Source organism: Perissodus microlepis, chromosome 14, assembly GCF_051167445.1.
Source record: "Perissodus microlepis isolate ML-2025 ecotype Zambia chromosome 14, ASM5116744v1, whole genome shotgun sequence".
Taxonomy (NCBI): Eukaryota; Metazoa; Chordata; class Actinopteri; order Cichliformes; family Cichlidae; genus Perissodus; species Perissodus microlepis.
In genome coordinates, this window is record NC_140474.1 from 13,336,046 (window position 1) to 13,360,115 (window position 24,070).

General features: G+C 40.5%; 1 protein-coding gene across 9 annotated transcripts; it reads right to left on the reverse strand.

Annotated features, from left to right (window-relative positions):
* Positions 1-805: 805 nt before the first annotated feature.
* Positions 806-22,143, reverse strand: picalmb (phosphatidylinositol binding clathrin assembly protein b). Of its 9 annotated transcripts, XM_084950417.1 has the most exons (24): positions 21,325-22,139; positions 16,589-16,731; positions 16,384-16,459; positions 16,191-16,293; positions 14,554-14,647; positions 14,244-14,355; positions 14,016-14,122; positions 13,887-13,928; positions 13,365-13,376; positions 12,738-12,823; positions 12,494-12,617; positions 12,247-12,380; positions 10,721-10,821; positions 10,393-10,545; positions 9,942-10,025; positions 8,108-8,200; positions 7,769-7,879; positions 6,021-6,137; positions 5,884-5,914; positions 5,666-5,765; positions 4,627-4,686; positions 4,150-4,254; positions 3,645-3,750; positions 806-2,217 (listed from the first exon to the last, which is right to left on the reverse strand). In XM_084950417.1, exons 1-23 carry the CDS (start codon positions 21,452-21,454, stop codon positions 3,658-3,660), a joined length of 2,211 nt encoding a protein of 736 aa, XP_084806543.1. In that variant the 5' UTR covers positions 21,455-22,139; the 3' UTR covers positions 806-2,217; positions 3,645-3,657. The 9 variants fall into 9 exon arrangements, with proteins under 9 accessions (XP_084806543.1, XP_084806545.1, XP_084806544.1 ...); XM_084950419.1 differs by lacking the exon at positions 3,645-3,750 and having other exon boundaries at positions 21,325-22,143; XM_084950418.1 differs by lacking the exon at positions 13,365-13,376.
* Between the last annotated feature and the right edge of the window lie 1,927 nt (positions 22,144-24,070).

The window sequence follows — 24,070 nt, forward strand, 5'->3', positions numbered from 1 at the left end:
TCTTCACAAAACCTTTATAAAAAGATCCACACTTCTAAACCTACTAAAATAGACTTTAGGAATTAATGATGACTACTAGGGACATGAGGGTTCACAGGACAGATGTTAATCTGCAGTGTTTAACCCTTAATCCTACAAGAAACCATATTCAGCAGAGACTCAAATTGGCCTCCCAGTTGAGATCAGGATATCCCACAAATAGTGATGTAGCATCCCAATCCTACTACAGCACGGGTGGGCAATTCATTTCCCCCAAAGCCACACCAATGAGTTCACAGAAATTCAAATTTATACTGAGCAGAACTGAGTTTAGTTTATCCATGTGGTCCTCCACACCAGTCCTAGTGCATGCAGCCCCCTGGAAAAATAATCTCCCAACCCTGCAAGGTGTGATCAACATAAAAATTAAATGTCAAAAGCTACAAATTCTTTTAATATCTTCCAATTAGACTTAAGGGTTGAAAGACAGTCAAACTGGAGAGTAAATTTGTTTCTATTAGTATGTTACTATGATTTAAGTATAGACTGTATATAAAAGATTGATTGATTTTTTTGGGCCAGATGTGAGCATATTGGATGAAAGGCCAGTGATACAACCATAAACCGCTAACGTGTTTTTGCTAATTAGAGCCAATTAAAATACCTGAATTTCACTCACTAAAGCCGAAAAACTTCTTGGAACAGACTGCGCCCACACAAGATTCAGCACGGAATTTAGTGACAGCCTGTTGTGTGAAAATGTGCTATAATCCAGTGCTATCAGGTAAACAGCTTCAACTATTAACTAGCAAAACATAAACAAGAGTTTGTGGAAGCTGCTCTTTATTTGAAAAAGAAAAGAAAAGACTTCAGTCATTGTCTGCTACACGTTCTAATTACATAAAGAAAACATCTGCGGAGACAAACGCAGAGAATATCCTGAATCAAACTTAGGTAGAGTCAAATTTGATTGAATTGCTTTCATATTTCATACATCTTTCAACGTTTGCGTTCAAAGAACAGTCAGGTTTTATATACACAGAGCACCGATCAACAGTGCGTCTCCTCTGCCACCCTGCCCTCGGGATTTTTTTATACAATTAATTTACAACTAATCTGCGACTCTTTTCCCCTCCACTGGACGCGCCATCCGCCCTCCCACCCCCGCCCCCTCTCACTGAGGAACTGCAGTGTGGAAAGATGTGTGCAACATGAAGACAACTCGTTCACATTCAGAGTAAAGGCAGCCTTGATTACAGTCAGTGAGTCAATGGCATGCCAAGCTTAAAGCAAATGGAGCCCACCACCCAGTGCGACGCCTCAGATTCGTGGATGAAGTGTGTTATTTTTTTGTTTTTTTGTTTGTTTTTTTCCCAACTAGTCAGAAAAACTGATCCATTGCAAAGTAAAACCCTAGGCACAGAATCAACTATATACTGTTAACTGACTTGTACTCTAACCCCTGCACTTTAATTACAATGGGGACTGTGAAGTCCTTCACCTAGTAGAAAATTTTCTTAACACAAAAAGAATATTTAGTGCTCTATCATTCCGCTTAATAGGTGTCATTTATATAATAGCTATTTTTTTTTAACTCTATCTCTTAATGATAGTCTGAGATCCTTGTTTAATGCTGAAGCACTCCCACGTGTTCTGTAGTTTTTACATTATTATTTTTTTCCCCCAATCTTAAACCAATAATCATAAATAAATACAAACAACACACAAGGAATGTCTACTGTAAACACGGTAAAAAAGACAAAAACTAAACAGGTGTAAACGTCATTAGCATCACTACTTAGTGACAGTTAAATAACCGTAGGGAATAGATGACTGATGACTGGATCAAGAAAGGGAAGGACTGCTCTACTTTCCCTTCCACTCCCTCCCCTCTGAACATCAACCCTTTACATCCAACCACAGCATGTCCAAATACATCAACATTTAAGTTTCTCAGCACCCAAAACTATCTTTACAGATTACACTGTAAAACGGATAAGGAGTCCTCTTAAGGGGTGGGTGGGTTAGACAGCAGCATCACTCGACGTCTCGGACAAGTTACAGAATAATGGGTGTGAGCTATCGTCAAACGTCATCTGGACATTGTTAGCATGGTTTCTGACAGTCGCTGCACCGTTGTGTGAATGTTTCTCTGAAGACTGCAACGAGGACAAAGTTTTGCTGCTTGGGTGCTTTCATCTTCCAAGAGTCACTTCCTTCAAATTACATGAACTGCATCTGCAAGAAAAGGTCATGCACAATGTTAGAAACTCACTAAAATGCCTGCAGACATAATCCAGTCCAGCAACTGTTAACAGTCAAAACCTTACACTGATATATCCTGGCAGTGATAACAAGTAAGAGAGGAGCATTCTCTCTTAGGTCCAGTCGCATAGGCCCTTAAGACCAGTTGATGACTGGTTGCTTGGGAAAACCCAAGTGGTTGCTGAAGTTTGCTAGGTGAAATCTGTTGAAAAGAGGGTGCTGCTCCAAAAAACCCCTCCTTCGAGTCCCTTCGATCACTGACAGATTGCCATGGTCATCTGTAGTTTGGATGGTAGATCCTGAGCTGTCAACTGCTCACCCAGTGGAAGTCAAACTGGGAAATGTGACAAACTGGAAACAGACCATTCACAACTTTTGCCTTACTGCTGAATCCAAGAGCAGCATCTTTCATCCAAACTGCACGTAACCAAAGCAATCGAAAGGAGATTGGCAACCAGTTTCATCTTGCAACTAACAACAACCACTTGCCAAATGGTTGGGGGATGAATATTTCTTTATCCTGTTGTTACTGATTAGTCTCTAGGCCTATGTGACTGGGACCTTAAATTAACCCAAAATCTTCATATCTAGGAGTCTTAACACTGTTAACCATGAACCAGCCTGTTCATGAGCACATTCGCCAACGACAGCACCATGAATACAAAGAGCATTCAAATTTATGCTGAAGTGTTTCTTAAGGGCAGGACTTGTTGTTTTTAGACTTCCAGAGTACAAAAACAAACAAAAAAGGTACAGAAATTGTTAACAGTGTTGAACTTCTCCTAATTTAAGCTACAGTAGTTAACAGAATTAGGTCCACTATTAATTAGTGTGGTTACACTAAAATAATAGAAACTTGATGGAAATTAGTCTGACAACTGTGAAATTCAGATTAGTGGCTAAATCCCACATAGTTGTTAATTTCTATTACACTATCTGCTAACGCCATCATTTCAAACACAATGTTTGTTTCTCACATAAAATAAAAATAACACTATTTGGATCATGATGATTAATTTAATTTCTCTAATACATGGATATAACATTAGCTTCATTAGCAACTACTGCTTACGTAGGTTTCTGATAGCAAAATGAGACATTTATCATTAGTATATATATGTTAGGTCAGAGCTTAGCAAACATGCTGTTAGTTCACCAATGTCTACACAGTTCAGAGAAAACAGGTTTGAGCAACATGTGGTGATAGTGGATGAACTAGGGGTTAGAATGAGTATGGCTAAATCTGTCAATAAGGCAAGCAATCTGAGCAACTCCACGTTAACATTAGTAAAAAGCAATACATCTAATCAGATGGATTTATACTGAATACAAATTAAACAAATGGATAACTGGACATGCAAAGCATGCAGGTGCATCCACAAGCAAAGAGCATGATGTACCTAAAGAGATGCTCTACAAGAAATCCTTGAGAGAGAGGTGTGCAAACGGGTCCTGTCCAGGGGCTCGGAGAGGACTCTGGCTGGAAGGACTAGAGGCTGCAGAGGGCTATTTCAGGGAGAAATACAGGAGGTAGGAGGACCAGAGGAGAAATCAGAGTCAGTACAGAGACTGAAGGAGGGATGAGATTAGTCTGGAGAAGCTGTGATGTATGAGAGAAGGGTTAATTAAAAAAAAAGAAAAAAGAAAAAAAAGGCCTCTTTTTTTTGGAACAGGGAGTCAAAACAAGGGAGATGATTCACAGTTTTTGTCCCATTCAGCTCTACAGAGTGAAGGGTTCATTTGTTAAAACTGTCATCATCCTCAGCAATATCACACTGACAACAAACTTACACAGTGACTAATCATGGTGCACATCACAGCACAATGGATACACCAGTTTACTCAACCTGATAACTGTGCAAACTTTACTGTGCATCAACCCGGAGCAAACTAACGTGCACCCACCTGAGCACTAGACACAGAGCTAAAGGGGTTGGGTGGCCTCATGACCGGCTGGGAGTACATCATGGTGGGCGGATTCATCATCCCCATAGAGCCCATTTGTGGAGGCTGCAGCAAGTTAAACATCAATTTCAGAGGGGTCAGTAGTGAGCACAAACAACACAATCATATCATCCTGAATCTCTCAGATCTATTTGCTGATGAAAACTGAATATTAATATTTATAGACTGAATTAAATAAAAACTACTGAGGACTCACCTCTCACTTTACTTATCAGCCTTGAGAATATTTACATCAGCAAACAATGAGTCACTTGACCCACTTTAAGTGCATTTAATTAATTCTCCAAGTGATAAAGAGCACAGGAAATATTTATCTAACAAGCTGATTTGACAACTTCCTGAATGAATATCCAGCTTATTTTTCTTTCACACTTCAAACCAAATGAGGAGTTTTACAGAAGCTTCACACGTACTTACCATGCCATATCCCATCATGCCTGTGGGTGTGGTGGCAGGGAAGGCCATGATCGACGGAGGCTGAGGAGACACAAACAGGTCAGGTAAGACAAGACAAGGCAACAACATTAAATGTGACAGCCACGGTGACAGGGGTACAAAGGTCGCGACTCAACAGCTGGTCTAGCTCCTTTTTAATTACCTCCTCCTTGTCAGTGCACGCTGATTCTTTACTTTTCATATTGCAAAATATGGAGCGCAAGAAATGGAAACCTTTGAGGCTTTGACAAAATTAAACGATGGTTACTTTATGAGCAGATAAAAACCTCTACTCCCACGACAATAACGTGCAGCAACTCTTTGTTTTCCAGCACTAATGTCTGCCATCTAAAGCCCTCCAGGGCTTGTTAAGCTCCTCTGACTGTGCGAAACGTCCATTAAAAGAATCCTGAACAACATAGCTTTACACCGCTGTAATTTTGACTCACCTCAACAATGGGTTTGAAATAAAGCAATCAACATTTGACTGAAGTGCAGACTTTCAGCTTTAATTCAAGGAGCTTAACACAAGTATTGTATTAATGTGGCTGTGGTAAAGACCTGACGATGCATCTCAAGGGAGGAAACTCAGCATTTTGCTTGATTTAGCATCAAAGTATTTCAAATAATGCCCATATCTTTATGTTAATTTGTCCAATTACTCTGAACCTATTAAAAATGGACGTAATTCGTTAAAACCGTGATTAAAAGCTGAGGACTTGCCCTTCAATCACAGCCTCATCACTTTACTTCAAACCCATTAAGCTGTTGTGCAGAACCAAATTACCAAAACTGTGCCTTTGTCCAAATATATATGTGTGTATCTGACTACAGACAGTTATAGACGGTTTGTTTAAAGCACCAGTACCTGTTCCAAGGTTCTGTTTATAGCTATGGATGTAATTAGTAACAGATTTTGAGTTTATGTAAGAGAACCCAGATGTTCTGGTTTCATGTCAGCTCTCTATTTGACAGCAGAATAAGAGCAAAAAATCTGCAGTGAAAAGTTTGTTTGTGTCACCATGGAGACAGGGTTCCAGGTCGTAGTTGGCGCCGCCTTGGGCTGCCAGTTGGTGCCGCCGGTCATCCTCTTCTCCCCTGGCTGGCTCCAGTGGATGTCACTGCGGATTAACACAGCCAATGTTAGCACCAGCCCTTAAGTGGCCCGAGAGCACAGAGCCGCTGAAGCGCACGTGCGCATACACACACACACACACAGAGCGACGAAGCATCACTTACTTCTTCATCGTGCCATTTCCAATGCCGAGGTCTGAAAAAGGAAATACAACGAGCAGCTGTTAGCCTGCAAATATTTCCCCCCCTTTAATGAACACGTGCTTTAATTAGAGCAGCTAAAAGCAAAGCATCACACTTACTGCCCACAAGGTTGGCCAGGGAGGAGTCAAGGTCATCTGACACCAACTTCTCTGGCTGCTGATTGGACGGCTGGTTAGAGCCGGCAAGAGTCGGTTTCAGGATACCCCCAGTAATATCTGACAAGACAGAACAGAGGACTGGCTCAGAAAAGAAAAGATATTCGTCACAATGTAATAATGACAAAGACTGTCCGTAACAAACACTTATAACTGGGGCTTATTTTCTTATTATAAATTCTATTTTTCATGAATTTTAATTCTTCTGTGCCAGCTGTTTACTAGATTACCTTTTTCGTTAATTTAGTAAACATAAAATTACTACAAATGCGACTAACGTACCTCCAGTGTTATAAAAAAAAAAAGAAAAAAAAAAAGACACTTTTATTCATTTGGATTTTTGTTTTCAGCCCTTTAGCTCAGTTTTTGGCTTCTACCTATTCCTGAAAAAAAGATATGGCCACAGCTGCCAACATCTGAAATCATTAAAGTTCCTGCAACACTTGTGTTATACCAGAACTAACAAGTATTCAGCAGCCGTGATCAGGGTCCCTTTATCCTCTTTTCCATGCACAACTTGGCGTCAGCTGCCAGCGGTATGGCACCAGCTAGTAGCTAATTAATATGATGTTTCTCTGCAGGTTGGTGTTGCCAGATAGCTTCGAGTGACATTTAGAGATTTTTAAAAAAGAAAGAAAAGAAAACAGTTGCTTGTTTGGGCCAAAAACAGCGCTATGAGGGCAGAAAAGGGCAAACCAAAACAGCTTACAATGCCGATTACGAGTTCTGCAGTTTTCTCCCCCAAGCAAAACATATTGTGTTAGCAGCATCTGCTTTAAAGAAATTAAAGTAACCACTAACAACGTGTGAAATAGTGGGTTTTTTCTTCTTGAGCGATTCAAAAAGAAAAAAACACCAATAAGTGCTAGAGGTGTGTGCCTGTTTTGGACTGATTATATAAATGAAAAGGATATAATGGTCTGTATATCATGTGATTTATTCCTTCTTATAAAACAAAGGTGATGTTTTTGATTAGAGGGCATTGATAATCACTCTCTGTAATCCTTTCAGGGTTTTCTGGAAACTGTTTTCATTCTCTGTTCAAACAGATGATTTGAAGAGATTGAATTTGTTATTTCATCATTGAAATTCTGCACGTTCAGTAAGTTATCAGTGTTTAAAACACTTCTTAAAATCAATTATACCCACCAAAATACTACGAGTGAAAATTTTTCTTAGCCTAACTCTGATTTGAGGTCTATAATCTGTCAGTTTCTTCACTATATGCAGTTTTTTGGCTGCTTGCAGACACACAGACAGTGTGGGGTAAAAATAACCCAGAAGAAAAACAACAGTATGTTCCTGCATTGGCGACTTGCAAGATGGGGCTGAGAGCTGCAGGTGTTTCAGCTGCATCTGACGTCAGGACCAGACACAGCTATCTAAAGCAAATAACATGACTTAGTGCAGTTCTAAATAGCAAGATTTCGCTGTTTTTCTTCAAGCAACTACAGCTAAAATAAATGGTAGAAAAAACAAAACATTAATGTGGTCCACTTTTTTTTTGTTTTAAGTCTTTCAGATATTTCCTCCCCCTTTTCCTGAGGAAAAAAACCCAACTTTCTTCAGCTAAGTGAAGGACGGCTTTTGATCCATCATCTGCAAACTATAATTAAGCACTGTCTGCCTTACTAAGAGACAAAAAGCTATTGCACTGGTATTGCCAGTTCACTTGAATGTGAAATCCTTACCATCAGAATTGAGGCTACTGCTGCCTGTGGCTTTGGCTCCAAAAACTGACTCAAAGTCCACTTGCAGTCCCCCCGCTGATGGCTGTGGAGGGGCCTGTGGTGTTGAGTATCCTTCAGAGAGATGAAAGAGAAGAGTGCTGTAGTTACACAGTTACAAGATGAGAAATACTCTAAAAACTGACCACGGCCTGGACCCAAGGTTTCTGCACCAGCACTTCTAACTACAGAAATTCTAGACATTTGAACAGAGAGCAGAATAACACAGCTTCCTCTACAGGATGGAAAAAAAAGCATTGATCTACTGATGAATGAGGCAGAGAGATGCCTTCAGTACTCTACCTCTGAATAGACCTGCTACAGAAGAGGGCTCAGTGGGGAAGGGAGCCTGATGTGGGAGGTGCTGGGCAATGGACACTGGACCACAGAAGGAGTCTGACACGCCACAGGAAGCAAGAAGAACACAAAGAAAAGAAAGATAGGAAGAAAGAAAGTATTTCAAGGCCAGGCCAGAGAGACATGGAGGAACTGACAGCAATATTACATAAAGAAAGACGAGAGCTAACATATACAAAAGTTATTAAACTCTTAAGCAAAATTTGAGGTGGATATGTACTGCAGCAACCCAAAGGCAAGCATTAAAGGAATAGTTTGACATTTTGGAGATTAATACTAATTGATCAGACTAGCATATGCTACACTTAGCTTAACATGAAAACTGAAAATAGGTGGACACCTAAAGAAAATGGCTGGTGGTAGATCGGATCAGCTGGAGGAACATTATATTTTGATTGGTAGTTGTTCCTGTCAAGCAAGTGATGCAGCTGTGAGCATTCACAAAAGGTCACATGGCAGCTAGCTTGGTCAGACTTTGCTAAATTGCTTGCTTAATGTCAAACTGTTTTGCTGCTGATGAGAAGCATGAACCAGTGAATTATTATTTTTTTTACACTGATTGAAAAGACCAATAGTTTCTGCATTTTTTGAAAACCCACATAAAGGAAATGGCTTTTAAATATTTAAGGAAAAAGCCGCAAAGCTCAAAATAACATTATACAAGGCTTTTGACTAAATCCTAGTCCTTTAACCAGGCAAAGAGTATCAAAAAAACTGTGATACTGTAAAGAAGTGCCAGAGTTTTGGTTGGCTCACGTTGCAGTCTGAGGGGATTTACAGTATATATTACAAGTATTATTTCTGAGTGACACACTGACTAAAAGAGTTCAAACTGTCTACATTTTGACATAAACTCAAGTGACTTTGAACGTGACATGGTTGTTAGTGCCACACAGGCTAGTCTGAGCATTTCACAAACTGCTGATCTGTTGCAATTTTCCCACACTATCTCTAGGGTTTACAGAGCACATCAGGTGCCACTCCTGTCAGCTAAGACACAAATCTACAGTTTGCACAGCTTCACAAAAACTGAACAAGACTGGAAAAATGTTGCCTGGATTTGGAGTCTCGATTTTTTGCTGCAACATTCAGTTGGTATGGTCAGAATTGAGCATAAACATGAAAGGATGGATCCATTCTGCCTTGCATCAACAGTTCAGGCTGGTAGTAGTGATGCAATTGTGTAGGGGATTTTTCCTGGCACACTTCGGGCCCCTTAACACCAACTGAGCATCATTTCATCCCCTGCTGCTGACTACATCCACCCCTTTACAATCACAGTGTACCTGACTTCTGATTGCCGCTTCCACTAGCATAATGGGTTATAGCGCAAATAATCTCAAACTTGTTTCTTGAATAGTTAAGTTAGTTAATGAGTTAAGTGTATTCAAATGACCTCCATAGTCACCAGACCAACCCAACAGAATATACTTAAGATGTGGTGGAACAAGAGAGCTGCATCATGGATGTGCTTCAATAAATTTGCAGCAACAGTGTGATGCTACCAGGTCAAAATGGCCCCAAATCACTAAGGAACAGCTCCAGAGCAACGCTGTCACAGTCACTGATCCAACCGAGCACCCTAACCTAACCCTAATTTAACAAATATTACCATTTGTTAAAATATTTTCCCAAAATGTCAGACCTTTCCTTTAACACAAGTTTCTGCTTATATTTCTACCATGAATGACAAAATAATGGCTCTTTGGGGGAGGGGGATTTGCATAGGATCCTATGTTTGCCAGGAAACATAGGCTGTGATGGGGAGCCATCATAGTACCTGAGATGGAGTGCTCTATCCGCACTGTGCGTTTGTAATTGGTTGAAACGGATGAGTTTGTGTCAATAAAGGGATTGTAACGATCTGGAGAATCAAAAATAGTGTTGGTAAAAGAAGAACATATTTCCACTTAAAGCTCTAAGGCATCTTTGCACTACAATGCAACACCAAACTGTTCATTAAAAGAGCCCAAACTACCTCCATAGCAGGACATGGAGGATCCTGTTTGGTACATGAGAGGCACAAAGAGGCTAAGAAGCTAACGTAATTTGAGCTTGAGCTTAGAACAGGAAGACAGGAAGAGAGAACTGAGATGTATATAAGCAGACAGGTAATCAACATTCAAACTAAACCAGCAGAGGGAAAACATGCAGGCTAATCATGCTTATAAGAAGCTACACAGAAATGAACAAGCACGACAAGACTTCTGAGAAACAAAATGATTTGTTACCACCAAACACTTCATGACCAGATGTCCTAGAGGAAAAGCTAACACCGTCTGAAGACACGACAGGTAAGTGAGTGGCATCGACAACGAGTTTTGAGAGGAAAGGGTTAAGGTTTGGCATGGAATCATCTCCAGCTTCAGTAGACGTGAAAGGATCTATGCAGGCAGAGGAAAGAGAGAGAGAGACAGAAAAGCAAAAGACAGAAGAAAGTGAAGAGCAGAGGAAGATGTGGGATTCAGAGTCAGACAACAACAAGAGGAAAGCATGCAGAACAAATAAAGTCCAGAAGCAGATGTTGGTTGGAACGTGATGGGAGAGGCGACAGTTTACCTGCCCATGCTGTCGCTGCTGGAAGCCCTGTGGTGCCTGATTGCATGGAGGGCTGGAAAGTAGGCTGCAGGTCAAAAAGGTCGCTCTCCATCTTCACTGCACTGTGGACAGAAGAAAAAAGCCTGGTAAACAAATCCATAATACAGCCCCGGAAACTGCTTGATTATAGTGTTTATCCTGGTCTCTTCTGACAGATAACCATTTGGAGTTAATGGCCGAAAAGGCTGCTCTAGTGGGGAAGGGTTACCCTTTTTTGTTTCTAAATCAAATATTATGCTTTCATAGCTCTTGTCATATTTAAATGTACACATTGAGCAAAATCACTTTAATAAAACTTTTACTTTGTCATGTGGCTCCCTGATCCAGAAATACATCATCTTATACCACCGACCACCATTAGTATATTATTTTAATATAGAAGCATGTGTTTTCCAACCAGAAGTCTCTCCCTTAAGCTTTTCAGTGTAAATACACTCACTTGCTACTTTATTGGGTACACCTGCTCAGTTGCTCATTAACGCAAGTATATAATCAGTCAATTTCATGGCAGCAATTCAATTCATTGGAGGCACGTAGACAAGGTCAAAACAACCTGCTGAAGTTCAAATCGAGCATTACAATATTTCAACGAGCGGCAGTTCCTGGGGCAAAAATGCCTCGTTGATGTTGGAGGTCAGAGGAAGAAGGCAGCAGTAACCTGAATAACCACTCACTACAACTACAGTATGCAGAAGAGCATCTCTGTGCACAGATGGGCTACAGGTAGTAGAAGACCACACCAAGTGCAATTAACGCTGTTCTTAAGCTAAGAACAGGAAACTGAGGCTAAAATTTGCATGTTTCAGAAGACTGAAAAACATTTGTTGTTCAGGAAAGTCTTGATTTCTGTTGTAACATTCAGATGGTGAGGTCAGAATTAAGTGTAAACATGAAAGCATGCATTCATCCTGCCTTGGTTAAGTCAGGTGGTGGAGCTGTAATGGTGTGGGGACATTTTCTTGGCACACTTTGTGCCTATTTGCACTAACGGAGTATCACTTAAATGCCACCGCCTACCTGAATATTATTGTTGACCATGTCTGTCCCTTTATGACAACAGTGTACTCATTTTCTAATGGCTGCTTCTAGCGCCAATGTGATAATAAACTGACTACACCTCTGGGTTACAGACTGCAGCCGTAGAAGAGGAAGCATTATGAAGGGTGAAACGTACCCGTTATCCTTTCCCTGGGCACACGGTGAGATCATGTAATTTTTTGAATGATCACCAGTCTCAAACCCAAAATCAAGAAAACCAACAAAATACTTTTCAGCTGATTAATAAACTGCTTCAGCTATCTCACATGTACATCCTCTCATGCCATTACTAGCATGAGCATCTCATCGTGGCTGTTTGATACCTTCTTCTGCAACGACAATGCTGGCAAAGGTTCTCTACATGTCCTAATTACTCACAATTTTATATGTTATAAATTAGTTACTGAAGCACTTTCTTTTCAAGTACAAAATATAGATCTAAGCAGTACCCATTGGAGCAGCTGGGTGTAGAGAAGAGATCAATGGCTGGTGCTGTGCTGATAGTGCCCCCAGTGGTGGAGATTGGTGATGTATCAGTTGTGGCAAATGAAGGCCTCTTGGAGAGCTCTTTAAGCCTTTGTTCCTGATGAGTAATGAAGTCCAGTCAAAAAAAAAAAAAAAAAAGCCAACGCTAGGGAGATTTAATGCATGCCACGTGAAATAATGTTTCATTTTTCGTTTCAAAAATGCATTAACCTTGAGAGCTTTGAGTCGAGCCTGTTCCTCCTCGAGAGCCGCCTGCTTCTCTCGCTCATCGACTTTAGTGAAAGACATCCCTGTGCTGGCCAGTGATGACACAGCATTGGACAGAGTGCTGGCCCTGCAGGGAAACAAATTCACACCAGATGCAGTGCAGCACAGATAAGTCAGTATGACTGATCTAATATAAATGTTGAGGTAGTTGCTGTGATCCAAGGCAAACATAAGAGGATTTATATACCTGCTGGCTGCAGTGGAATCTTTGACCTTTTTGCCCTCTAAAGAGGCCAAGTGTTGCTCTAGAGCTTCGAGAAGGCTACTAGGAGCCTGTCGTGACAGAGAACATAGAGTCAGTGACTTCCTGAGACAGAAAATGTAGTCTACATAGACATGAAGACCATAAAAGACAGTGGTGAGCAACCAAGATGGAGTACAAAACACCACACCATGAAAACTCAGGTGTAGACAGCCAATTTATGTCTTTGATCTGCACGTTTTTGGTAGCTTTGGGCTATTAGTTACCCACCACTGATCGATAACTACATTCCAGCCAAAGAGCTACTTTGGATGAGAGTAACATCTGTGTGGGATGACGTACAGCGCCACAACACTTTCAGCAACCCAGCCGTTGTTGAAGTGGCGGTGTCTAAGCACAACGGGGCAGCCATTTTACAGGAGATGAGCTATGCTTGCTTACACCTCAATAACACGACCAAAAGTGAACAGAATTTTACCACGGCGAGTGTTTTTTCCTTCAACTGTTTTTCACCACGATGTAGGAGACAGAGTCAGAGCAGAGGCATGCAAAAAGACAACACTGAGGCAAGTCACGGACATAGAAGAAGAAGAGTGGAATGATAGTACTTACACAAACTGTGAACTAAAGTGGAAAGATAAGGGGAAAATACAGAATATAAAGGTGGTGACAGTGAGAGGAAAGGCTTCTTAGCTCGGGGGTAAATTATTTATGTAAAACTGGCCCCCCAGAGACGAGCACAACAGTGTGCACAGTTTACTGTAAATTATGAAACATCTGCCACTATGCAGGCTTCAACTATAGTGTGAGGACTCCACACCTTTATTTACTGTCAGAAGAATTAGAAGAAGGTACTGGGGGCAAGAAGAAAAGAAGGAGATTCAGAAGAGGAAGAAAGAGGATAGGGAACTGGAAAAGAGGACCGCCTCCTCTGGCAGACATGCGCCCAAGAAGGAAATCATGCAAAGTGACTAAATGTAAATAAAATGTGAGCCGAGTATACTATATTCTAGTCTAACAAGGACAATGCTGAATCAAAAAAAGAAAAAAAAAAGCAGTTAGAGCTGGCAGTAACAGAAAGAAAAGAAAAGTCTTCCTAATAAGAGTGGAAACCTCAGGTTTTCTGACACTTACCTGTGAAAGGTCTGGAATGTCTCCTCGATCGATTCCCACCTGCTGTTAGAAAGAAAGAGCGAGTTGCGTTTTCTTCCCTGCACTCACGACAGCAGGAGCATTTGTGGAGATAAATGTAGTCTAATTTACCTCTGCTACTTTCAGGAATTCTGATATCCGGGTCATTCGAGTGAGGAACTTCTTGTAGATGTCCAGACCTTCTTTGCACTGAGTCTTCTTCATGTCAAAGTATTTCTCTGTTTGGTTATATATATATAAAAAAAAAAAGAAAGAAAGAAAAAAAAGATTGTATTTACTTGTAATGGCCAACAACAGCACAGGATTTACAAAGAGACGGTGAGTCCGCAAAGGTCTTACCAAGCAGGTTGATAATGCCTTCATTATAAGCAGCAAAGAGCCGGATGGAGTCTTTGAAGAGCAGCATGAAGGCTGCATTGATGACTCCATTAGTCAGCTCGTTGGCATTGACCTGAGGGAAAGCAATCAGCCGAGACATTTATCTTTAAAGCTTCTGCACAGCAATTTGTTGACACACAAAAAGCAAAAAGTCTGCTTCTGAATTAGGGAAATACAGCAGTCTCGGTGCACTCTGCACACTCCAGATGAGCAGCTTCTTACTACACGAGCTGCAGAACCACGGGGGGGGTGGGCTTCACCTTAAACTCACATTGAAATCGAGAAGGGCGTCCATCTGGTTCTGAATAATGGGGATAGTCTTCAGCAGCTTCTCTGTATTCATGGTCCTCATTACGCCGTCCACTCTGTGTGGACACACGCAGAGTCAGAGCAGGCGAGGGCAACGAGGAGAGGAGAGATGGGGAAGCAAACAGTGCAGATATTAAAACAGACTGACTTATGGGTTTACACTGATGATAGTGCTGCAAATAGTTACTGATAAATCTGTCAGCAGGCTCTAAAATGTCAAAAACAAAACAAAACAGGAAAATGTTGCTGTAATTTGTCACAGCTGAAGGGGAGATCAATCTGAAGCCTAGAGATTTTCAGTTAACCTCCTAAGACCCAAACTCTTCCATGGCATGCATTTTTAATTTCTCTTTGATATTTGGGCATATTGGGGCATATGAATGTAAAAACAAAGAATTACCAATTTTTTTTTTTTTTTACCTTATTTTTGTTTTTAAGAAAAATAAGCGCCACATATGAGGATATTCATTTAAAATTTTGATAGAACAGTAGCAGTATAATGTCCTCGTAAGAGGATATCAGGCCCTTGTAGAGCAAAATTTAGTATTTTGGTCTATCCATCCATCCATTCGCTTCCGCTTATTCTTTTCAGGGTCGCGGGGGGCACTGGAGCCTATCCCAGCTGTCATAGGGCGAGAGGCGGGGTACACCTTGGACAGGTCGCCAGTCTGTCGCAGGGCTAACACACAGGGACAGACAACCATTCGCACTCACATTCACTCGCACATTCACACCTAGTGGCAATTTGGATTATCCAATTAACCTACCCCACAAGCTGCATGTCTTTGGACGGTGGGAGGAAGCCGGAGTACCCAGAGGAAACCCACGCAAACACGGGGAAAACATGCAAACTCCACACAGAAAGACCCCGGCCTGATGGTGGAATTGAACTCAGGAACTTCTTGCTGTGCGGCAACAGTGCTAACCACCTTGCCACCGTGCTTTTGGTCTAAATAACCCAAAATGTGGTGTCCACATATGTGGACGCCAGGTCCTAGGAGGTTAAACATATACAGCTTCAAAAAGTTGTTTTAAAAAATTAAAAATTAAAATCTTTATACTGGAGAAGCCAGAACAAGCAGTACCATTTAGCACAAAGCTCTATTGTCCAGCAAACTGAGTGTCATGTTCCTCCATTACAACAACAAAAAGTATATACTAAACTTTATTTGGAAAACAAATTACAGACGAATTACAACAATTCTGTTAACTCTGCTGTGGAAGTATAAAAATGCTCAACAATTAATCGTTTGTAGATCAATTGATTAATTTATCATTTGCTATTTGACTCTATGTAATTTTAAAAAATGGGTTATTACTATTAATTTGATACAAGTTCTGCTGAGATGGCTTAACAGTCAAAAATGCAAAAAAAGAGCCAATTTAGATAGTTTAGACAACGTATTTAAAGACCTCTCTGAGCCGTGAGTAACTGATCACTATATTTCACTATTTGATGAATTAAAACAACCCAGCTTTAGTCAAAGTGAGCATTATTATTTGCTTCAGATGTAAACATTCTTTCTTTAAACATATATTTAAAGGGAAAGCAAGTTTACAGCTTTTATTGTAGAATAGGAAATCGGTTTCAGTGCTCACCCGCGTTTAACTTTTGTGAAGTCAAAGGCAACCTGTCTGTATGAAACTGCTTTCTCATTCAGGTATCGACTATACCTCCTGATGAATGTAGACATGTCATAGCCTGGAACGCAAGACAGGAGGTGACAAATAAGCATTTATCACAATTTACGTATTTTGTTGAAACTTCCATGATAAGAACAAAAAACGTTACCTTGTAATCCACTTTTGTCCAAGAAGTTACTGAGGTTGAAAAGTGTATTCCTTGAAGCCAAATACTGGACAAAACGCTGCAGGAGGCGTGACAACAGTTAAGGCAACACCACTAATTGGTGAAACAGACACTCAAATATTCTGCCATTAAAGTGGAACCAGTTCATTGGCTTGGATCGTAATGGGAATGGGATCAAGTGTCTCACCTCGTTACCGTAGACCATGAGGTGGTGTGTAGTGATGAGGGATTTAAACACAACCACCCAGCTGGTGTTGGTGGTCCTCTCAAACAGCGAGTCAGCCAGTTGGGGAATGTTCACGTTCATCTCGTTGGTGCAATGAATCAAATCTTAAAACAAAAGAGATTTCATACAGTTAAATTACAGTTTTTAATAACTGGAGGCTGTCCAGTGTTGTCTACTGCAGTCTGAATGAGGCATTTTACTGCTTTTTATGGCTTATCTGAAGCTCCACTGTTCTGACCTGTGGCCTGAGATCCCAACAGCTCCCATTTGTCTGCTGATTTAGATGCATATTATGCCAACAAACATTTTTAATAATGTTCATCAGGAGTCCATTCCCAGTGTATCATATTTTTTTGTCAGACAGGCCTTATGTTGAACCAGCAAACAGACCAACACCTGCCGCTGTCTACTGTGACAAAGTAGAAACTAACAACAGATGCGCAAACTAAAAACTGGTCTCCAGTGTTCATCTAATTTCCATGTTTTCCAAAGCAGGTCACTGTGCTCACAGTAGTTCAACTTGTTCACCTGTTAACCCCAACGTTGGCAAATAATCCCAAAAAATTGCGACACAGGCTAATTCACATTACTACGTTTTGTGCTGGCGATCAGTCGAGACAAAACTGAAAATGGTGAAGGAAGACTGTTCAAAAAGAGATTAACAATGCTGTAAAGACCAACTATGTTACTGATGTTTTCTAATCTACCACAACACCATCAGCTTAACAGAAAACACCACTGAAAATACTATAAAATACAATCAGCTAAGACACTGTAATTGATCAACTGTTAAGAAAATGTCCAACATTTGTGGATAGCAGAATTATCATTTGCCAAACAAATGTGACCAACAGCTCTAAAATCTGAGTATTTCCCATCTTGTTTAGTCATTTTACAGTTTAATTTCATATTGTTGGACATAAAATAGGTGAATATTTGATCACAAATCTACAAGTCCAATACGTGCACCTAAAAAATTATACTGTGTTGTTGATCTCTGCATTATTAATGGCAGCTCTGGTGCTGTTTCCTCTAACATCTGCCAATCTTAGACTTTTTTCTGCTTCACATAAAGTCTATGCAGTTGATTAAACAATGACACCAATAACTTGCAGATCAGGTAGTAACAAAAGGTTATTGTAGTCCTGAAGTCCTGCTATTATTCTATCCAAAATCCTCTGGAGCAGTGAGGTAAATTGGCCAAATAAGGGTATTTAAAAAAGGCGGTTTTCCACATAAAATCTGCATGACAATGAGTAAATCATCATACTGTTGTTTGAGTACAATCAGGGATCACTGCAGCAGAAACCTGAAACGAATCTAGCTTATTACAGGCAGCAAACCACCCTTCTATCAGACCAGTATAAAGTGCAGGGCATAAGATGTTAACCATACATGTTCTGTCCCACTTCCTCTGATCATATGCTCACCCCGCACCCATATGCTGGTTGAATGATACTACTCGAAGCAGCAGAGTACATCAGTGCTAATGACCCTGCCATTCACAGAAGCGATCAGACTGAAGGGGTAATTGGGCCTCCATTTCTGTCCTATATTTGACTTTTCAAAAGGCGGGGGACTCTAAGTAGGACAGGATAACCTTCCACAGAAGCAGCAGCAGAGAAGTTAGCATGGGTGGCTGAACTGCCCAGAGAAGAAAATGACGACAGAGAGGAGACGAGGCAGGAGGAGGAGGAAGAAGATGGGGGAGGAGGATGCACTGACAGCACTGTCATGTTATAATCAGCCTGCTAAATGTCCACAGTGGCTGACATGAACGATTTCTAAGTGAATCAATTCACAAGACACAAATGTATTCATGTAACTGTCATGACAATGACTGATGCCACTGAACTGTGCATTAAAAATAAATCCGCATTTAGTCCTCATTATGCAGTTTAAATCCATGTAACGACAATCAATGCAGGATCAGCTAGAACGTGTTAAAAACAGGGCTTTATTTATAAGAATATTTCTAATAGAGAATAATCATTTGCTGCTAATTTATTTTATCTTGGAAAAAAAATTGAGAGAGAGAGACTATGCGAGCACAATGATATAAAAGAGTATTTTTATAACACTGATTTGTGCCTGTGACCCAGAAATCAGTCTTAGTGTGTCATCTTAAACATGCCTTTAGTCCTAAAATGCATCAGAGTGAGGACAGAGCAACTAAGAGAAAGGAGGCTTTCCACATGAGCTATAACACAGGATATAAATTATGAATTAGTTACTTATTGTGATAGCTTAAAAAAAACAACAATGACAAAAATGTAAATGTGTGTAAATTCTTCCACCATATTTTGACTGATCATTGTGAACTTTTTAATACTGATCTGACATGTTTCATAAAATAAAGTTACATTTTGGCCCATTGACTCAGCGTCACTCGTTCCTCACCTCCACTACTCAAACTAAGCAATCACTGAGGTACTAATAGCAATAACTAACAGAATTTATTGATTAACTGAATAACAAAATTAATTATCAACTACTCTGCAGAGCAGATCCTCTGCACACTCTGCTATTGAATTCCCCATCTTTACTTAAATGTGACTTTAAAGTAAAGGTTGAGATTTAAACTATGAGACACCTTTTTTTCTTTCTTTTTTTTTAACAATTTCTGGCATTTTGTGGATCAAACTGTTAATGAGTCCATGAGTCTATGTTAATGATGTCTACTTAAAGCTGATTATGATTACCAGTCAGACAGTGTCGCATAAGAGGTGGCTATCAGACTTTGGACTTCTATTTATGAAGCACCTGTATAGTTTTAGTAGATTCAAAGTTCAGCTACACTACAAGCTACATTCACACACTTGATTTTTACTACTGTGCACTTTGAGCTCTTCTTCCATTCCACGTACGCACAAACTGCCGAGTGCATCAGAGTATTGAAAACTGACAAAACTGAACATTTGGTTGTCCTGTTTACTTTTTCCTTTGATAAAAGAAGTGCCGATTTCATTAACAATGATGCAGACTGTAGAAAAACTTCTATTACATCTGCATTAAACTGGATGATATTTGACATTTGAGAACTTCGACTTTCTTCTTACACTTGAAAACCTCCATTAAAAAAGGTGTCTGCTATATCCAGATTTAAGGACAACCTAAAAAATAAAACATTTACAGACTACAGCTTCTCAAATGTGTTTTCGGTCTCTACAATAGGCCGCATAAATGATCAGATTCCTATAATGTTCCCTCTGCATGCATCTGGAGCCTGAAACACTTGACTACACACATAAACACCTTTACTGTCATTAGTCATGTGTTTTAAAACTTTGTGAAATATGTGAATCTGAAAGAATTCTGAGGATTATACATAATTAATATTTACAGATATTAAGCTAACTGTGGCTTCTTTTACTCATAACGCACTTTTTAAAAAGCACCACATGTATCGTTCTGGTGTGTCTTCAGTCATTCACAGTACTTTCAACTCTCTAGTGAAAGCATGTAATCCTCCTAAACGTACTCAAAATGCAGAAAATCTGTGTCAAAATGGTGAATAAAAATTGAGAAAACATAAGTAAGCCTGCCAACCCAGACGACCGACCTTTCTTAAGTGTCAACATACAATAAGAGGGCCTTGTGGCATTATGTACGCACACACATACAGGTTATCCTGTGTGTGCTGAGACACATCTCAGTCACGCTGGATTTATGGCTTCTGTTGGGATCAGTCCAACAGTGTATGACTCTGCCAACTTTCACTCATGTCACCTCAGGGGAGTCGCCTGAGCAGAACAACAGGTGTGGAACCTGCAGCTTTACCATCAACCCAAAATACTCACCACAGTTTTAGCTTCTTGAGTCCAAAAACCACTGTGCTGGGTTAGCAGCCTTGAACATGGTAGATAAATATACAATCCCCCCCTCCCTCCACACACATACACGGCACTGAACTCTTATGAAGACACAGGGCCTTAATAAAACCATGTTCATTGCTTTAATTTCTGCGGATCAAAATGCAGAAAAATATTACCACTGCATCTTTAAGTACACACAAGCAGTGACCCCTCTGATGTACTCATAAGTCAGAGGAGGGTTTAAGCCCCTGTGCCTGCGTCAGGGTGCATATGTATTCTTGTCATAGATGTGTCATGTACTGTCCGTGTCCTTTAAAGTACTCCAGGCACAAACTGTGATTTTTCTTTTTTGCTCCTTCAGTGTCACCTCAGTGTATCAGCAGGTATCAAATTACTCACTCACTCCACTAAAGATGAGAGCATTCCTGGAAATGTTGTGCAAGGGCCCACAGCTTCCTGATATATTTTGTAAGGATTTTCAGTATGAAGCAGCAGTCACTTAAGCGAATTACGGCTATAATTTCAAGCTATGAGTAAATATAGGAAGTAGTGGGAGCTAAAAGAAAAAAAAGCTAGGTTTACAGCAACTTATATGTAAAACGAAAAGGCTAAATTAACTGTAAGCACACATAAAGGCTGTCAATCTTAAGATTCCGTAATTACGTTCAAAACTATTTCAAGAAGGCCTGTGGTCAGTGTTTAAACAATATAACTAATCTCCCTGTCATGAGCAAGCGCTAGCATCTTAGCCTATGTAGCCTGTGCTAAAGGCTTTGAGGCCTAATAGCTCAGCTATCGATATAGCTTAGCTTAGTTTCCACTGGGAAAAAAATTCAGTGGTGGTTTTACCCCAAAACCCGTGTGGTGTTTAAAGATACTCACAATCCAGATGTTTCTTTTTCGGGCCCATTATTTCGTGCGTGGTGGCCTTGCATACTGTTTTCGACACGGCGGATCCCGTTACACTGTGCTGGGCTGCAGTTATCCTGTCCGTAATGCTCTGCCCCGACATCTTCGCTTCCAGTCAGTGCAACAAAAGGCTGTCAAAATATGAGGCTCGTCTGGGTTTGCCTTCAGATATGAGCTCGTACGAAAACAATAACAACAGCAAAAAATTAATAAACCCTCCACCTCCTCCTACACCGCTACCTCACCGGACCCCCCCGCTTCACCCAGCTTGGTGGAAATGAAAATCAGAACTAAGGCTATGGCAGGCGCAGACCGAGGGAGGGCGGAATAATAAAGACAAGCGAAAAATGACAACAACAATAAAAAAAATGTTCGGTAGTTTATGTATTGTTGTGCCGCTCGGCTCCGTCCAGAATCAGTCAGTTTTTAAGGATGCCGTGATTGCAAGGTCCACTCGCTGACTCACTCGACCCGGATCTCAGCCTCGCTCTCATCCCGATGTGGCACACCAGATCCCTGCGTCTCTCCGCTCGCCTGCCCGCCTGCCTGCCTCCGCCGCTCCTCCTTCTCCTCCGCCTCCTCCCGCCGATGTCGCCGCCGCCACCGTCGGTCGGCTTTACAAGCTAGGACTGAAAAAGAGACCACTGAGGAGGGGAAATGGCGGGCCTGCTTTCCTCTTTTCTGTTATGAAGTGGGGAAAAATACTTATACACGACACACTGTGCTGCAGATCCTGAGTCAGATTTGCCTCCTCAGACACGCCACTAGGTCCGCTGCCGTGCAGGTGTGTACAAACTGATCGCAGACCAGCTGAAATAAAGCAGATAGGTTCAGTCAGTGAGGCCTGGATGTCCAGATGAAGCCTGTATTTTGATTGAGGACAGGAGTGTGCAGTGAGAGTTGGACTTTTGTGTTTTCAATATGTACACACTTCAAAGGAATTACTAATACTGAGTTTGAAAAATACATGTGATTTTAATTTATTTAAAATTTTTTAATGGCCAGTAGGATAAGCAGACCTCCTATTTACATACTTTTCCTGATTTAAACTTAAATGTAGTTTCCTGTTTCGTTTTGGTGTGAAAAGAAGAAGTGGATAGAATTTTATTTTCTCAGAAACTGTTATTATTCCCTGTAAATAATAATGATCAAGTTCCAGTGTGTAAAAATGTGTGATTGCATTAGCAAAAGTGTGGCTTTGGTTTGCTAGAGCAAGCATTTTCCCCAGGAATGGCTGTGAGGCACAATGAGCCCAAGGCTTCATGGTAGGTTGAACGGGTGGTTTATCTTACTCCAGAACACAGAGACTGAACAGTTTTAAACTTGTTATGATAACTTCCTCCAGTCCTTGAGAAATTCCCATTATCACTGCTGAATGACGATCGCCTCATTTATCTGTCTGGTCAACTTGGACTTGTCGTTAAGGCTAGCCATCCTGTCTCCTTAACAGGGGTTTGTTATTTACACACATCCCCAACCTTTACAGTGAAACATACTGAACTAAATAACATCAGTAAATCATAACAGTAAGTAAGGTTGCAACATTATGAAGAAATGAAGAAAAATCCTACACAAATATCCAATCCAACTTTATTTATAGAGCACTTTAAAACAACATGGTTGACCAAAGTGCTTTCCATTAAAAAACAGTGATAAAAATTAAAAACCATGCAAGATATTTAGTAGTTCACATGTAGTATTATTCAGTTCAGTTTTATTTTATTTTCTGTGCCAATTCATAACAACAACCGCCCCAGGTGCTTTCGTATTGAAAGGAAGAGTCCTCCAGAAGAACCAGGCTCAAGGAGGGACCACGCCATCTGCTGTGACTGGTTGATGGAGAGAAAGGAGAGTGGGAGGAGATGAGGACAGAACACAAACTGTGGGGAAGAGTAGATGAAAGTGAATGGCATGCAGATGTGCTATAACCAACAGGAATGAAAAGAGAGTATTGGAGAAGTGCTCAGTGCATGATGGGAGGTCCCTCAGCAGCCTGAGCTTAAAGGAGCATAACTAGGGGATTGTTCTAGGCCACTTTATCCAGCCCTAACTATAAACTTTATCAGAAAGGAAAGTCTTAAGCTTAATCTTAAAATAGAGAGGGTGTCTGTCTCCTGAACCCAAACTAAGAGCTGGTTCCATTTGGACAGGGGCCTGATAGCTGAAGGCTACCATGCTATTTTTGGAAACTTCAGTAAGCCTGCACACTGAGAGTGAAGTGTTTTCTTATGGGATAATACAGTCCTACAAGGTCTTTAAGATATGACACGGCCTGATCATTCAGGACTTTTGTATGTATCTCTCTTTCTACACCCTGTTAGTTCTCTCACTGTAACTGTAGTTATTGAGGAGTCACAAATGTGTGAACTGGTTTTTCAACATCCCTCTGAGACAGGGCTCTAATTTTGGTAGCAATATACAGAGGGAAAAAAAGGCATTTGTGGATATTTATTTGGTTTATGTTGAAGGACAAAAAAGGTCCCTAAAAGTAGCACTGTAGGCCCAGGTAATGTCATCAGTACCACACCTTCACTTTTATCACAAACCCTGACTCACTCTCCCTGCTTTCCTGTCTACTCTTCACTATGCCATCTAATAAAGGCAAAAAAAAATAAATGAATACATGTCTGCTAATACTAATACTAATACTAATAGTAATAGCACTAGTAATAATATTTGTAGTAATATGTAGATAGATAATATAGATGATACAAAACTA

What these genes read in the sequence shown, in the direction of transcription:
- picalmb (XM_084950417.1), bottom strand. Translation starts at nt 21,454, where the DNA reads ATGTCGGGGCAGAGCATTACGGACAGGATAACTGCAGCCCAGCACAGT. An exon ending in TCATGGTCTACGGTAACGAG is followed by an intron (nt 16,460 to 16,588) that starts GTGAGACACTTG and finishes CGCCTCCTGCAG; the next exon opens with CGTTTTGTCCAGTATTTGGC. An exon ending in ACACCCAGCTGCTCCAATGG is followed by an intron (nt 10,822 to 12,246) that starts GTACTGCTTAGA and finishes TTCTGTCCACAG; the next exon opens with TGCAGTGAAGATGGAGAGCG.